The sequence below is a fragment of the Lissotriton helveticus genome, chromosome 4_2 (assembly GCF_964261635.1).
Source record: "Lissotriton helveticus chromosome 4_2, aLisHel1.1, whole genome shotgun sequence".
NCBI lineage: Eukaryota > Metazoa > Chordata > Amphibia > Caudata > Salamandridae > Lissotriton > Lissotriton helveticus.
Window position 1 is genome coordinate 43,526,918 of NC_136064.1, and position 17,540 is coordinate 43,544,457.

At 45.6% G+C, this 17,540-nt stretch overlaps 1 protein-coding gene across 3 annotated transcripts in view; it reads right to left on the minus strand.

Moving 5' to 3' along the window:
• Positions 1-1,953: 1,953 nt before the first annotated feature.
• LOC144752191 (heat shock factor protein 3-like) overlaps positions 1,954-17,540 on the minus strand; it is a 199,200-nt gene continuing 183,613 nt past the window's right edge. For all 3 annotated transcript variants that reach the window (XM_078640135.1, XM_078640136.1, XM_078640137.1), the window contains 2 exons: positions 7,509-7,569; positions 1,954-2,669 (listed from right to left, as the gene is read on the minus strand). In XM_078640135.1, coding sequence (XP_078496261.1) covers positions 2,338-2,669; positions 7,509-7,569 — 393 coding nt within the window. In that variant the 3' untranslated portion in view covers positions 1,954-2,337. The remainder of the gene's footprint in view (positions 2,670-7,508; positions 7,570-17,540) is intronic.

Here is a 17,540-nt window from a genome sequence, read left to right on the forward strand (position 1 = left end):
CTTGCATCATGTCGGTTTTGCTTATCTGGCACAGCCACAGCAAGCTTGAGTGTCTCGTTTGTATGAAGGGCTCCAGGAAATGCTTTAAAGTCGGACAGAATAGTCTGCATTTGAGGCAGACAAGATGAACACTGCACGTACCTGAAGCTGAAGAAAGTAATCTCTTAAAAGACAGAGAAGGCTGGAGTAAGGACTACATGTACATCCGCTTCTGAAGACTCTACCCTTAGGAGATTCAAAAAAGAGGTCTTATTGCATGCACCTCTGTTCCCAATTGACGTTTAAGTCATCAATGTTGAGAACAGGTAGGCTGCCACCTATTTTCTGTCAATAGCTGGGTCATTATTCCAAATCCAAATCTCAATCTGATCTGAAGGGCACCCGACTTTAAAACGCAATAAAACACTTATACATTTAACGTTTAATCAAACACTCTTTCCACTGGTCAGCATTGTGGTTACCATCTAGGCATCTTCCATCAACATCAGACTACATATTCAGGAGCATACTCTCATATAAGGGAAGAGGCATCTGTCCGAGATTACCCAGATTCTCTTACACCTCTTCCACAGTCACCTTCACACCTGATTCCACGGATTACCACATCTCCAGTACTGTCCACCACTTTAAATAGGCCAACACCTTCTCCACACAGGCACTATTATATAGGAGAACATTCATACCAGTCCAGTCCAGAACACATTTAAGAACTCATATCTGACACCATATGTAAAATAAGGCACTCTGGGCATCACTATCTTCAACAACTTAAAACGGTTACATGGTGTTAGAGCCACTTGGAGAAGAACCTAAAGGAGTCCTGTGAAATAGTCTTAAAGGGCACCAACTATAGACAGAAAACACTAAAGAAAAGACGTAGACTGGTAAAGCCACATATCTTAAGACCATCCATGTTTTCTAGAGGGACACCCAAGACCCAAGGAAAACCTAGTGGTGATTGTATGCTTTAACAGTAAAGGGACTCCTGGAAGACTGGCCCGCCACCACCACTTACAGACTCTTACTCCTGAAGGCCAATTATCAACTTACAGGTTTACACTTGCAGTAGCACTAGGTAGAAGATGTTGAGACCAGAGTAAACAACGCCACTCACAGGCTGGAGCAGAAGAAACCAAAACTTCCTCCTTAAGAAAGAGGGAGGTACCCTCATTTCTGGAACTGCTATAATTGACAATAGATGTGGGATTCTCTGTGAGCTCTTACACCATTATCTTAGTTCCTATATCATCCAAACTATTCTACACGTGTCTCCTAAATAAAATATAACTATCATGATGTGAATAAGAAAAGATATAACAATGATATTTCAATGGTGGGTAGATCTCATGAATATTCAACATAAGCATGAATGGATGACCGCAGTGAGAGCTTACCTTAGTCTAAGTGGATGTTGACTTTCATACAATTACTTCAATTAAAATGTCATAAAAACTATTTTGAAAAAAACCTAGAAATCTCTGTTGTCCTTTAGCAGGTACTTATGACGAACATTTCAGGATCGGATTTTTAAAACGCTACTTTACTTGAGATTTTGGTGTTCCAAAATGGTTTCACTTGGCAAAATACTAGCAAACATCCAATCAAAATTTAGCTGACTAAAATAAGTGTTTTTCCCCCCCCATCTTTCAAAATGTTTTTAAAGAATTACTGACCTGAATACATTTTAGCAGTAACTAAGACTTTTGATACAGGTATGCGTGCGAAGTAAAATGGCACGATATATTTAGTAAATTCGACTAACAGGACTGACCTCTCATTTTATTATACCCACATTTGTGTGCACAAATAGGTGTGGAGAAGAAAGTCGGATGTCTTCTCGGTATCCTAAGAAGCAGCAAGAAGGGCGTGAGCTACTCTAATTCAAGCAACAGTATAATTTGCTTTGTATAAAAAACAAATACTTAACATGTAAAAAGGTCAAAACACTTGTTGAAAATTAATTCATTTATACTTTTTTGGTGTAGGCATATCCGCGTACAAAACATCTTTCCAAATCTATAACTGTCACCAGCCAGTTCATAATGGATGCAGTCCTTGCAGCACCATCACAAAACAGAGTAATAACACGCCAGCTTACAACCTGCTGACAGATATCAGCAAAATTAACCCCAAACAAGTGAGTTACCTACAAAAGTTCTTTGTGGACTGCAGAGATATTCTACATTCAATAGAGTAGGACACTTTCCTTATACAGTAAATTGTTTGCATACAATGCAATTATTTCAACAAAAAATTTTGTTTGCTATGGCAATCAATGAATTGCCCAGGCTGATGCACATTTTAGTTCTCCCAGTCTCCATTATCAGTTTAACACTTTCAGTCAAGGACTGCTTCTGTGGCTTCGTCAATCAAAGTATTTACAGGACTCAGGATAAACAGAGGAGGTTCTTTATATTCCCCATTAATGTCTTCCGCAAGCAGTGGAATCTCATAGGCCTCCAGCAGGTTCACTTGCTCACTGAGGTTTGGAGGCGGTGCTTGCAGGGACGTGTCAGAGTTCAACATGATTGGCTGTGTGGCACCATCATCCTCCTGTAATACTTTTAGGAGATCTTCAGAATCTTTTTCCACCATGGCCCCTTCAGCAGATGGTAGATCACCAAATAATGAAAAGATCGTATTGCCCATGTACTGCATCACCTGCTTGCCTGTAAAGAAAAAGTTAAAATTAACAACAAAGACTTATAAATATAAAGTCACACTGCATCCAGTTAGGATCTAATAACTCCTTTATAGAACATGGCGCTGATCAAAAGTGTTTTGATTTACTCAGTCACACTTTACGGTATAGCCTGTCCAATTTCCTACTATGACATAAAAACCAGATGTATTCACAAAGTATGACAGAAAACTTCCCTTCCAGGTCTTGGGAACACCCCCGATACTGATTGGAAGGGATTCCGTGACCTAACTGAAGCCAAAGGTAGAATCAGATATACTGAATGCACAGGGCCACATAACATCGCCAGGGGTATGACTTTTCTTACACGATTCAGTCACAAACACAATCACAAATATCCCGTGGGTAATCAACACTGCCCCATCAGCATATTTATCACTGCTATACTGTTCTCTTCTATCACCACATATAATAGCTTTGTAAAATCCTGGTCTCACAATTAAAAGAAGAAAATGTTAAAATGTCCCTAATAAGGAGGTCAAACTCCTTTGTTGTAAATTATAAAATACCTAACGAACTTCAGTGATCGATATAATTTCTAACACTCATGTTTTCATTATAATAAAGTAGCGACGAAGATATGCAAGATACATATTTGTATTTAAAACCACTTTACAAGAGCACTACTAATGCAACAAGTGATGGTGGGCACTGCACATTGATAAAATATTCATAATGGAAAGATTATTTCTAATATTTCTTGTATGTTTAAAACTAAACTGACGTTTTGGGCTAAAACTCTTTGCATGGTGGACATATTTCTACAGGCACTGAGTAGCCTAAAGCCAATAGTTATTAATTTCCAGATACAAGACAAATTCCCATTTTATAAAATATCCAACTATTATAAAAAAGCTCTCAAAGCAATACTAAACAATACAATTCCCACAATAGACCACAAATGCCATTTTAGCATTTAAAACCGTAAACAACTCATTGATTTTTCAACCTTGGTCATTGTGGCACTACTAGGTTCCTCCGCTCCATCCGAGGAGAAGCTACCGAGTGTTTATTGCACCGTATGGCAAGGATGGATTTCAGTCTTCCATATGTACTGTGATCCCGGATACCGAATGGAATTGATATCTCCGCTTGTAAAACGTGCATACCACAAATACTGTATGATTGCTACATGGATGTGCAGTTGGTTACACAACAAAAACATATGTACAATGTCCATTTCAAGGATCCTACCTAAGGATTCCAAATCCACATGTGCTTCGTCTGCCAGTTTATCTGTGGTTTTTTGAAGCTCTGATTGTGACCCATCCTAAATTCTCTTTGTGGCCCGCTTTGTTGTATTGGTTCAGCACTGCAGTTGAAGCCTGTTTTTTAGTAAGCCACTTTGCTGTGCTTCAGACCTTCAATTACTACTCAGCCCAATTTCCACCTACATACTCCAATCTGTGGTGGATCTGATTAAGCCTGCTCTCTGCATTGGCTAAGTCTTTGTATGGCCTTTAAATGTCACCCAGAAAACCCGACAAGGACATGACCATTAGCTCATCGTTAAACGCACCTTACTGGAAAATCCTGATACACAAAATCAGTGCCATAAATAGACAGAGAAAGTGCAAAAGCAGGGAAGGGATAGAGACGGACAACTCTGGACTAGAATGGTGTTCCAGATACTGATAGCATAGCAGGATAAGACGCCTGGCTTCTCGTTTCCTTCATATATATTAAAAATGTACGCTTAATCATTAAGCTTCTCCTCAAATGGGTCAAGTTATATAGCACTGTGGGCTACTACCCTAATCATATGGAACGTCTTGGGATCCCTGGGTACCATATTCGGGAGAAGAGGATGAATAAAACTACCTACACATAGACTATTACGTTTATTTTTGTGAATAGTGTTAACACATGTCAGGGAATAATTCGATCTTGTTACAAGGTAGACATGTTTCAGGCCACAAAAAAAAACGTAGAGAGTTATGTATCAATGGGGTAACCAGATAGACCACTGGACTCTGGTAAATAGTGGTACAAAAAGGGATAGTCACAGTGGGAAGTATTCACAATCCATCAACAACCAACACATGGTCTATAAAATAAGAATAGGACAACACCAAATAGCTCATACAATAAATGATTGTGATTTAATAAATATCACAGGGATTGTCAATAGATCAATGGCTCAAAGGGTAAATTGTATATTACATTTAGCATTTAATAAAACCAGGTGCATACAACGTGAAGTGACGAGTGCACAGTAAGGATAAGTGAAGGTGGTGTGCAAAAGGAAGGTGGTGCATGTATATACATCAACATTCAATGGTGACAACCTATCCTACCAGGTTTCTGGCAAACACAAAAATGCGAAATCATAAACGAAAGATGCAGTTATTATTTCACTGTCATCTAGGTTTGATATTAAAGAAAGGAAAAAGTTGACAATTCAACTCCAAAGGGGGCCAGCAGATTGAGTGTCTTGGAGGTGGGGTCTTCATCAGGACCAACAGGGGGGAGAAGGGCACCTAGGGGTAATGGTGTGTGATTAGTCAGGTGTGTCTTACAAGGAGTACATCCAACCAACTGGTCAATAAGGGTATTAATTACCGGTGACCGCAAGAAATCTTCGGGCTGAAATGTGGTGATGTGGGCCTACGAGGCTCCTACGGGGGGAGAGAAAAGGAGACATACAGAATCCGCTATGGTCAGTGTTTACACTAGTGGATTGGAGGAGTACAACATGGGGCAAGAGTGGTCTGACACTTACTCACTGTTTGTACAACTGTCCGTGTACTGTGTGCCAAAGGCTCACAGTACGCCAACCATGTTACAGGACAGTATGTTACAGGACAGTATGTTTTCCCCATCAGTCTTAAACAGTGCCACTGTGCGGGATCAACACATACTTCAGTAACTGCTCTAATGTTAGAATGTGTGCCAACCATGTTGGACAGTCACATCTACTGTGTATTGTGAAAGGTGTTGTACTGATTCGCTCTGACTGGCAGGGACACGTTGCCTTCCAGTTGTTTTATGATGTATGGACATTTCTGTTCATTTGCGATTACCTTTATGTAATTGTATTCACATTTACATCTTGGCAATGGGCCGGTTACCCTTATTGTTTAGTTATATCCTTCCTCACAACCTGCTATTGACTGATATTTCCACTGTTTCCTTGCCACCAATCGGTGTTAGCTATCAGAAGTCTCAACGCTGCCCAGAGGTGTGTGTGCTTCGCTTCCCTGCTCCCATCCTGCCTCTCACGCGCTCTGCATTGTCCCTCGGACACACGCGGTGTCTTTTTCATAGTCTATTAAGCGTTTCTATACAACACCGAACATGCGCTTTGTTGTTGTCTCCGGCCCCTGCGGAGGTCAGCCCTCAGAGCTAATTAAACCTTCCTGGCCCTAAGTTTTTAACTTAACGTGCTCCGCATTAATTCAGATTAATGTCTTGGTACTCCTTCACCGCTTGGCTCTCTGATTCCGCATTCGTGTATTCCAACGCACTAAGACCTCGCCATGTCTCAGTCCTGATGTCTCCTGACACAACATGCGGCACAGAAACTCGCGTTCGAGTTTCCCTTACGTTCTTAATCACAGTAATTTGTACCTTGACACGCTATTCTTGATCACTTGGCGCGCCCTATAGTTTTATTTGTCATACTACCTGGAAATTGACTCCCAGCCCTGGCATGCACACGCGCTGCCATCAGCATATAGAGACCTCCAGATCGCTTCCTTCTACCCACATGTTTGGGTTTCACTGACAGGGAACTTCTCTCCCCTCCCCCCTTTTTTTGCAGCTACAGGTTACGTTTGAACCTTGCTCCTTCTTTACGGATACATCCGCTACCATAGGCTACTGTGAGCCTTGGCACACAGTACACAGACAGTTGTACAAACCGTGAGTAAGTGTCAGACCACTCTTGCCCCATGTTGTACTCCTCCAATCCACTAGTGTGAACACTGACCATAGCAGATTCTGTATGTCTCCTTTTCTCTCCCCCCTGTAGGAGCACGTAGGCCCACATCACCACATTTCAGCCCGAAAAGTTCTAGCTGTCACCGGTAATTAATACCCTAATTAACCAGTTGGTTGGATGTACTCCTTGTAAGACACACCTTACTAATCACATACATTATCCCTAGGTGCCCTTCTCCCCCCCTCTTGGTCCTGATGAAGACCCCACCTCCAAGACACTCAATCTGCTGGTCCCCTTAGGGGTCGAAACGTCGACTTTTTCCTTTCTTTTATATCAAACCTGGATGACAGTGAATTAATAACTGCATCTTTCGTTCATGATTTCGCATTTTTGTGTTTGCCAGATACCTGGCAGGATAGGTTGTCACCACTGAATGTTGATGTACATACATGCACCACCTTCCCTTTGCACACCACCTGCACTTATCCCAAATGCGCACTCATCACTTCACGTTGTTTGCACCTAGTTTTATTAAATACTAAATGTAATATACAGTTTACCTTTTTGAGCCCTTGATCTATTGACAATTCCTGTGATATTTATGAAATCACAATCATTTACTGTATGAGCTATTTGGTGTTGTCATATTCTTTTTTCATAGACCATGTGTTAGTTGTTGATGGATTGTGACTATTTTCCATTGTGACCATCTCTTTTTGTACCACAAAAAAACCCTAATCAGGTCAATGGGCTTTCATAGGAAACATAACCCTTTCTATATAAACAATATTAAGGTCTCTAGTAAAATACTAACTAGATTAATCCAATGGCAGGAGGAACATCCACCGTCCAGGGGGAACCAAACTAACATTGCTAATTAATAATGTGACTTGATTGTACACATTAAATACAAAAACAGCTTACCTTTGTTCTGGGAGGCATCGGATTCATCTGTTTGTGGCTTTTCCACATTTTCAGTGGATACCTGGAGCACAAAAAAAACAACAAAAAAGGTTCTTCATATTGTGAATACTGAGGGTAACACTTTTTTATCTTTAGCTCACTTCATTGACTAATCATGATCTAAAGAATGCTAGCTGATTACAGCATGAAAAAACAGCATTGCATCCAGGCCACTGGCGTAGATGAATGAATCCAAATTTATATAGCGCTACTTAGCCCAACGGGCTAAGGCGATATCCACTCAAATAATACAGGCATAATACAGAATACATTCTTCATTGTGATATTTAGTGGATAAGGCAAGCTTTATTCTTCAGTGTATATGGTTTCTCAGGCCAAGCAGGAATGATTTGCTTTTAAAGGGCTGGGTCATGAGACACTTCACATGTGGCTTGCTCCTCACCACCATTGAGCTGTGCACTGCATCACGGAGTTCATTCATTCATCACTGCTCAGATGTAGAAGAACCAATTCTGAGCTAAGGCCTTCAGACTTTGTTGTCAAGTCAAAGTAGCCCATGGCCTATGCATACTAATATTACCTTGCCACAGAACGTTTTCTGATTTACGCATTGCTTTCATATTACTAACCATACCTGACTACAACAGGCAGATTTAAGCATTGCAAGATTAGGCCTAAGTAGACATTCAATTTATAAACAGCATGGACGAACCAGGCATGCAAATATCAAGCTAGAAATATGATAGTTTTGCACAGCTTGGATAAAACCGAACAACAGTATGATGGCACAAGGCAAATATGAGTTTTAAACTAACTATAAGAACATTGTTTGGGGTATATATTTTATTCATCCAAACAATATTTAATAACATTGAGGTGTTTGTTATTATAATGATCGCTTTTACACAAAGAATTTGTGTACGATTAGCACATGTAATTGCATTTATATAACGCTTACTACCAATAACGAGGCACAAAAGAGCTTTACAGCAAGAATGCTACTCCGAACCCAAGATTCTATGTCCGGACCGGAGGCGAGGATTATGTTATTCTTTCTCCACTTTATTGAATAGAAGCCATTGTACGCAAAAGCTGCAGTCTCCTGTGGGGCAGAGAAATCTCCAAAGAGTGACCACAAAAAACGTGGAGTTTTAATAACAAAATTACACAAGGAGAAAGAAAATCCCATTGAATAATAATTGTTTTTATTTTTATTTGAAATAACAAGAATACAAAAGATAACAAAACAATAGTCAGCAGGCATATCTCCCTTTTCTCCAGAACAGGTGGAGTAAGTAGTGGTTACAGTTGGTAGGAATATAGAGTACATCATATTACATTTCTTTTCATTTCTGGCGGCCGATCATCCGAACTTCACTGGTTCCGAGCAGACCTCTCTCGAGTGATCTACGGTCCTGACTGGGAACCCTCAGGAGCGCCGGGGCAATGACGAAGAATAGAGGACGATCGGGCACTGGAAGTGGAAGATGAGAAACTGTCCATACGGTCCGGGTAAGGTCGTGCAGCACGACTCTCTTTGTTTGTTTGATTGATTGTTGAAAATACTAGTTAAAATTGATTGAATCACTTAACCTTGGTTGTTAAGCGACATTGGTTCTTCTTGAGGCATTCTCTGTCTACAAACAGGCGAAGAATTGGCATATTCTCTCTCCCTTTGTGGATAGTGAAGGATAGGTAGTGCGGACCTTTGTCCACCATTGTCTGAAATACTTTTTATTCGTAATTACAAATGAGGTCGCACACTGCTCGTCCCATCAACGTGTGACCCCGGAGCATGATGGTCGATGTAGTAGGTATCAGCGGGTGCGTTTCTACCTGAGTCTTGAATCTTGAGGGTATTCACTAGTGTGCTTGCCATCCCTGGACACGTGTTTCGCGTTCATTAACGCTCGTCAGCAGGGATTAGGCGTGTGCACGGGGTTGCTGCGTGGGCTGCCGAAAATATTTGAAGGTCCAGATACCTCTTATGGCGCGCAGGTGTGGAATCTCGAGGTCGTCACCTCCACCGGCTCAAAGGAGCCTGTATAAATAGTAGTTACAAATGAGGTCGCACACTGCTCGTCCCATCAGCGTGTGACCCCGGAGCATGATGGTCGATGTAGTCGGTATCAGCGGGTGCGCTTCTATCCGAGTCTTGAATCTTGAGGGTATTCACTGGTGTGCTTGCCATCCCTGGACACGTGTTTCGCGTTCATTAACGCTCGTCAGCAGGGATTAGGCGTGTGCACGGGGTTGCTGCGTGGGCTGCAGAAAATATTAGTAGGTCCAGATACCTCTTATGGCGCACAGGTGCGGAATCTCGAGGTAGTCACCTCCACCGGCTCAAGGGAGGCTGTATAAATAGTAATTACAAATGAGGTCGCACACTGTTCGTCCCATCAGTGCGTGACCCCGGAGCATGATGGTCGATGTAGAAGGTATCAGCGGGTGCGCTTCTACCGCTGATACCGACTACATCGACCATCATGCTCCGGGGTCACACGCTGATGGGACGAGCAGTGTGCGACCTCATTCGGATATACTTTTTATTCGAAATACGTCATGCCTATCTTCTCCCCACTGATTCGTAGTTGGTTTAGCCCGGACCGTTTATTAGAGGTAGATCATCCAGCTCCACTGGAGGGAACCCCTAATAAGGACATGTTCACGAAGTATGGATTAGTCGCCGTAGCCTACAGCAAGCTATGGCATAAAAATACCAAGAAAGATCGAGAAAGTCAGTGGCCACTGATGGGATCTTTTGATATAAATAAAATAGAAGCACTAGAAATAGCCCTTCTTAAACAGAAAACCACGCCAACCATGCTCGATAGCCTCGGCATGGAGAAGCGTGGCTCAGTGGTTAGAGGCGGCAGACCCGGAAGCTGAGATCGACCGTGGACCAGGGTTCGATTCCCTGCTTTGGCGGGTCTCGGGCTCAAAAATTCCACGGACTCGACAATTCTCGCTCTGGTGCCTACTCAACTCACGGGGTCACACTCTGCGACTCTGGGCAATAGCTTGCTTAATCTCCACTACGGCCCCTCGCGGCGGGATGCCTGGCTTTCACCTTGTGGACACCCTGCCCGGGTTTCTCACAGGGGAATACCAGGACGGGTTCCCTAAGCAAGCGCCGGGACCCTTACGGGCAGCTGTGCGCTTTACAAGTCCAACACACACATGTGGCGAAAAGAAGCAATGCAGCGTAAAAAGAGAGAAGAAGCCAAGATAGAAAAAGAAATGCGAAAAGCAGCCCACCTGGCTGGTCAAAAACTAGAAGAAGAGATTAAGGAGAGAGAGAGAATAAAGAAAGAGCGAGAATCCGATACATCGGGCCAATGCCTTGTTAGAACACCCTCTGTACTCCACCCTGAGCTACCATCGAAGCAAAAGGCGAACAATGATTTACTCCTAGGTCCCCCAATCATCTATATGCCTCCGCCATATGCCCCCTCCCATCCCATAGCTCAGCACCCACAGCCCCCAACCCACAGTGAAGGTAGTGCCAGGGCCTCGGTACCCACGGCCTCCGCGCCGACCGAGCCTCTCGTACTAAACGCCGCATCAACTGACGCTCCAAACCAGCCTGAAACTGTAGGAAAGGAGATTACAAGAGCAAGCCGCTTGAACAGCCATGAACGAGCGGGTATTGACAAAATTGTGAGAACGTTAATAGAACGGAAAGAAACAGAGGAATATATTTCAGATATATGCAACACGTATACTAGCAGCCATAGGGGACACTTTATTGTACGTTTTTGCTACCATACCCTTACCGCCTATGAGGAGAGATACCAGGATAAGAGGCCTGAACGCCTTGCAAACTTGTACCGAAAGGTGGATGTAGGAGATGAGAGCGAGTGTGACGTGACGGAACTCTTCTCGCGTACGCTGGAAGTCTTCCGCCACCTCACTGAACAAGCACCGATAGCTAAAAACACGACCCCTGTAGCGACCGAACCCCCAAAAGAAAAAGTTGATACCATGATGCCGATTAAGGAGGCCGCTCCCTACTGGTTCCCCCCACGAGGTCAAGGAACTCATGACGACATTAACCATCAGGACGCAAAGGGAAGGGTAGTTTATAACTGGGTATACCAACCCTGGGATCGTCAGGACATCCTGACATTCCGAAAGACTTTGCCGGACTTGCGAAAGAACCCCACAGCCTTTTATACAGAACTAGGTACGGCCCTAGGTTCCAGAATCATGACCTTAGCAGACATCTACTTGTTCTTCGGGTTATGTCTACCAGCTGATGTGTGGAAGCAAATCCGGAAAGTCGACCACCTTCAGCTGTTCGGACATACCTGGAAACAACTTGATGACATAGATAGACAACGAGATCCTGGACAGAAACCCTTAAAAGCTATTTTAGAACTCCCAGACAAAATCGTCCAGAAGCTAAAGACACTGATCCCTGAGAAAAAGGTAGACTGGTCGATTGTAACGGCTTGCCGTCAGAAACCCCAAGAAGATGTCTCCGAATACTTTTCTGGATTCGAAACGGTGTTTTCTGACTATAGTGGTCAGGACATGACCACTGCGACCGGACATCACCTATTCGTCCAAAATTACGTTAAAGGTCTGCTACAGGAAGTCTCACAGAAACTGCAGACTAGCGAGAGTAGTTGGGCGGCCTCCAAACCCGCGGCTATCCTTCAGATGGCCCAGTACTATGAGCACCAAAAGAATGAAAATGATAGGGCATCAGAAAAGAATAAGAAAGACCTAAAATAAAGAGTTATGATTGCGCAGTTGCAGGGAGTGATGATAAGAAGGGAACCCTATAAAGGAAACTACCAATCGAATACCCCTAGAAACCCACCTCCTAGAGATAACGCACCCACACCCTACGCTGGACGTAGGGATTTGACCGAGAACCAGTGTGCGTTTTGTAAAGGGATCGGACATTGGAAATTCCAGTGCCCAATTCTGTTAGAAATGAACAGGAATAAGGGGACGGGGGACTCCATGAACGAACCCAGAAATAGAGGACGTGGGCGAGGGTACACGAATGACCATAGCAACGAAAGGCCCGGTAAAACGAACACATTTGACCGTCCCCGACAGAACCAGTGCCAACAGTCTGATCACGACAACACGTATGACTTCGCATAGGACGGCCAAAGGCAAAGGAGGGATCCAGTCGAGCTCTATGTTGACCAGCAAGGCCCTTATGTCACCGCTAAGGTCCTAGGCACGAAGTCTCCATTTTTGGTAGACACAGGAGCAACATGTAGTGCTTTATCTAAACGACTGATTCCAAGGGCACCCTTGCCTGGCTCACATGTAACATCGATAGGTTTCGATGGAACGCCCTCCACTAATCCCTTGTCCACACCAATCCCTTTTGCTTTGGAAAACCACGCTACTGACACGACATTCCTGCTCTCCTCCAACACCCCCCGATGCCATTATGGGTCTTGATTTATTGAAGCATTTCCGAGCCACAATTAGATGCTCACCGGACGGAGTCCGAGTCCTTTTGTACGACAATCCCGACCAGCCCAGACTTTGTCCCACACGACACATGCTCTCTGTGACTGACGCCGACATATCATTGCTTGACACCTTGCCCCTATACTTATGGGCAAAGACCGACTCAGACGTAGGACAAATGATGATTGACCCTGTGCACATCACTGTACGACAGGACGCAACGCTCCCAACACTCCCACAATATAGGATATCTCCCGAAGGCGAGAAGGCACTAGTAGAGATTATTCAATCCTTAGTAGATGCAGGAGTGGTGGAGGAAGTGGTCAGCAACGTCTGTAACAGCCCTATCTTACCGATCATCAAAAAGCAAGGAGAGGGAGATGAGAAAGCATACCGCTTCATCATCGACCTACGAGAGGTTAACAAGGTCGTCGTGCCACAATACCCCGTGGTCTCCGACATCACCACCATTCTGACCCTGATCCTGTCCACCGCCACCACTTTCACTGTCATTGATCTCAAAAATGCCTTCTTCTCTATCCCTATCCACCCTGACAGCCGCTACCTTTTCGGATTTACCCTAAAATCCCGCTCATATAGATTTTGTCGAGCACCCCAAGGCTACACCGAAAGTCCCAGCATCTATAGCCAGGCCCTCAAGAGACAGCTAGACGCAGTCCAGTTGCCGGATGGAGTGGTGTTAATCCAATACGTGGATGACATCCTCCTAGCAGCCGACAACACTCCCCTTGCAGTGACAGCCACCATCCAGCTCCTTAATTTCCTTGCAAAGAATGGCCACATTGTTAAGCCATTACTTTCCCTCCTAGCCAGAGATGTCCCCTTCCCGCTCCCTTGGACTCCCGAATGCCAATCTTCCTTCAAAGAATTACGAGATGCCCTCTGTTCAGCTCCCGTCCTAGGAACCCCAGACTATTCCAAGCCTTTTTCCCTTTATATTCACGAAAGGGAGGGATGTGCTTTATCTGTCCTGACACAATCCATTGGCTCCAAACAGCGCCCTTGTGCCTACTTCTCTGCCACTCTTGACCCTGTAGCCAGAGCTTTGCCTGCCTTCGAGCCATAGCTGCCGCTGCGGTCTCTATCCGACAGAGTGAAGGGATTGTGCTCTCTAATTCACTCACCGTACTGGTGCCCCATTCCGTTGACACCCTCCTGAACCAGACCAAAACCCAACATCTGACTAGCGGACCACTGACTGAGTACGAATTGACTTTGTTGGCACCCCACATAACTCAGAAAAGATGCACCACTCTGAATCCAGCGACCTTGCTACCCCTAGCCGAGAATGACCCCAATGTCGCTCCCCTCCATGACTGTGTGACCCTCACTGACGAACAGACCAGAAGCAGAGTAGACCTCCGAGACACTGCTTTCCCAGAACCTGACGGCGAACTGTGGGTGGATGGTTCATGCATTAAACTCCCTGACGGTACCACTTCCGCTGCATATGCTGTTACCACGGCCCGAACTATTGCCGAGACAGCCCGCATCACACAGCGGTCCGCACAAGCAGCAGAACTGATTGCCCTTACACGAGCATGCATCATAGCAGAAGGGACGACCGCTAACATATACACGGACAGCCAGTATGCTTTCAGGGTGGTTCATCACTTTGGGCTCCTTTGGAAGGAGAGGGGATTCCTGACCTCGCATGGCACACCGATTCTACACGGAGACCTAGTCTCTGCCCTGACCGAAGCAGTCCTCCTCCCCAAACAACTGGCGGTAATCCAATGCCAGGCACACAAGAAAGTCACTGACATTGTAGGACAAGGGAATGCACTGGCCGACATCACTGCACGAACTACAGCTGAGAATAGGACGACTACCCGCATGTACGTAACCCGGTCTCAAGGAGAGAAATGGAAAGACGCTAGAGAGACCATAAAAGACATTCAAACGACTAGCACACCACAGGAACTGACTGAATGGGCACGGGTGGGACTAAAAGACGATGAAGGATGCTGGCGAACAAAAGACACTGACAAATGGTTGTTACCCAATTCCTTTCTGACTCCCATACTGACCATGGCACACTCCCCTGCACACATAGGATCTGCCCCCATGACTGAACTTGTTTCTAAAGTTTGGCACAATGACAAGATAGCTGACACAGCAAAACGCCTGGTACAACAATGCCTGATATGCCTGCAACACAACCCGGGGAAAGGGACTGTAGTACCCCGGGGAGGGTTTGGAGTCCCCGACCACCCCTTCGAAGTCCTCCAAATGGACTACATTCAGCTAGAAAGGTGCCATGGTCTAAAATACGTACTGGTTATTGTGTGTGCGTTCAGCAAATGGGTGGAGGCCTACCCCACTCGAGACAACACCGCCATCACCACTGCTAAGGTGTTGTTGAACGAGTTCTACCCCCGCTACGGCCTTAGTCGAATTTTGTGGAGCGACAACGGCCCCCACTTCGTAGCCGAAGTTATCCAACTCATACTGAAAGGGTTGGGTGTAAAACAAAAGTTCCACGCGGTCTTCCACCCCCAATCTGCAGGCCTAGTGGAACGACATAACGCCACACTGAAACTCAAACTAGCCAAAATAGTTGCCACCACAGGACTGAAATGGCCAGACGCTCTCCCACTGGCATTGCTATCTATGCGCTCCACCCCTACCAAGCACCACTTAACCCCCTATGAAGTTGTCTTCGGCCGACCTATGAACATATGGGCCGCGCCGAAGCCAACGTCCATCCATGAAGTCCCCGACATCCTAATGTCTGATTATCTGCATAATTTAACAAAAACACTAACTGTTATCCACCAACAGGTGCAGCAAGCCATTCCGGACACATCCAGGGGCCCCGGACACGACATCCAACCCGGTGACTTCGTACTAATCCGGAACGTCCAGAGGACGAAGAGTCTGGAACCCAGGTGGACCGGCCCCTGGCAGGTCCTGATCACCACTCGAACAGCACTCCGGGTGGAAGTCAAGAAGAATTGGCTGCATGCACATCATTGCCGACGAGTCTCACCAACCCTAACAGCGAGCGAAGACGTGGACACCCAAGAAGAGCTCCTGAAGAAAGACAGACCAGCCCTGAGTTGCTAGCCTGACCCAGAGACACTTGAACTGACTGCGTCTCCCGATCCCACTGTGCCATCCAGGGAAGGGTACAACTTGCGACGAAAGGGGGAGGTTCCGGCAAAGCAGGCCACTAACTGAGTCAACAGTCTCAGAACGGTAGCTAACACTACAAAGGCTATCGGGAGAGACGCCGACAAAGTGTGTGGTTCTGCCCGCTACCGGTCCTTCCTGAAGGTGATGGAAGCCCTCGACATGAAGGTGATGGAAGCAACCGGACGTCCGAAGATCAACTACAGAAATCCAAAGGCTGACAAACTGCACCAAACAAAGACGCTTGCCCTCTTCATCTCTTTTCTCTTCTGCCTCCTTCTCATGGCCGCCTTCTGGGTCGTGGAAGAAAATGTACCGGCCCACGAGACTTGGATACCTACTGTGCAGCCCACCACCAAAAGAGAACACTATCTCATTTCACTTCCACCCCAACTCCGAGAAAGACGCAAGGAGTTCTGGAACAATTCCTTTGTGCAATTGCTACATCAGCACAACCTCGCTGCCAATGCCACCAATTGCTGGATCTGTGGGCTGCTGCCGCATGCAACTGAACATTCTATCCCCTTCATCCCTTCCCCTTTCTCCGTTCATGGGTCGAGCCTTGCCTGGCTGATGCTCTTACAAGAGAGTTATAAGGACAATGCAACTTCTGGCGAAACCATTTCACACTTCTACGATGGGTTCTGGCTGGGCAAAACCGGAAAAGCCTCCACTCCCTTTTGCCCACAGACTTCAAATGCAACCCTTCAACTGAACATTCCGGAGAAAGAACGGCTCGAGATGCAGGTTTTCAACAACCCAGCCAGACCCATCTTTTCAGATCTGCGCAAACGGACTGCTGCAACTCTGACTGTGGCCCTATCTGTGGTGAATGTCTCTGGCCTTGTCTGCATCGAGGGCCATGGGACCAAAATCGTGGGCTACAGCTCCTGTCCTATCAAGAGAACTTTGAACACTGCTGACCCCCCTTCATTTGTAGCATCTCCCAACATGTACCTTGTCTGCGGCACCAAAGCCTACACCTGGCTCCCTAAAGGCTGGGGAGGCACTTGCTACATCTCCTTTGTCCCCCCCCCCCCACCCATGTGGCACCGGCAGCGTACCACAGGCAGAAGCGCTCATTGGACATACAACAAGCAGATTCCACCTCTTCGAAGTTCCTTGATGCTGCGAAGGGACTCATTCCTTTCTGGGGTCCGATGTCAAACAGTCGAGCCATCCGACATTTGACCCAAGCAGTCGAAACAGCATTGAACGTCACAACCGGCATCCTTGCTACCAACACAGCTGAGCTGCAGGCGGTCCGCCTCGTGGCATTGCAGAACCGCCTTGTGCTCGACGTAGTACTGGCGGACCGCGGAGGAGCATGCCGCATCATCGGTGCCAGCTGTTGTACATTTGTCCCTGACTATTCACCTTCTGTCTACAAGGCAATAGAACACCTCCACAGACTATCTACAGAAATCCACCAGG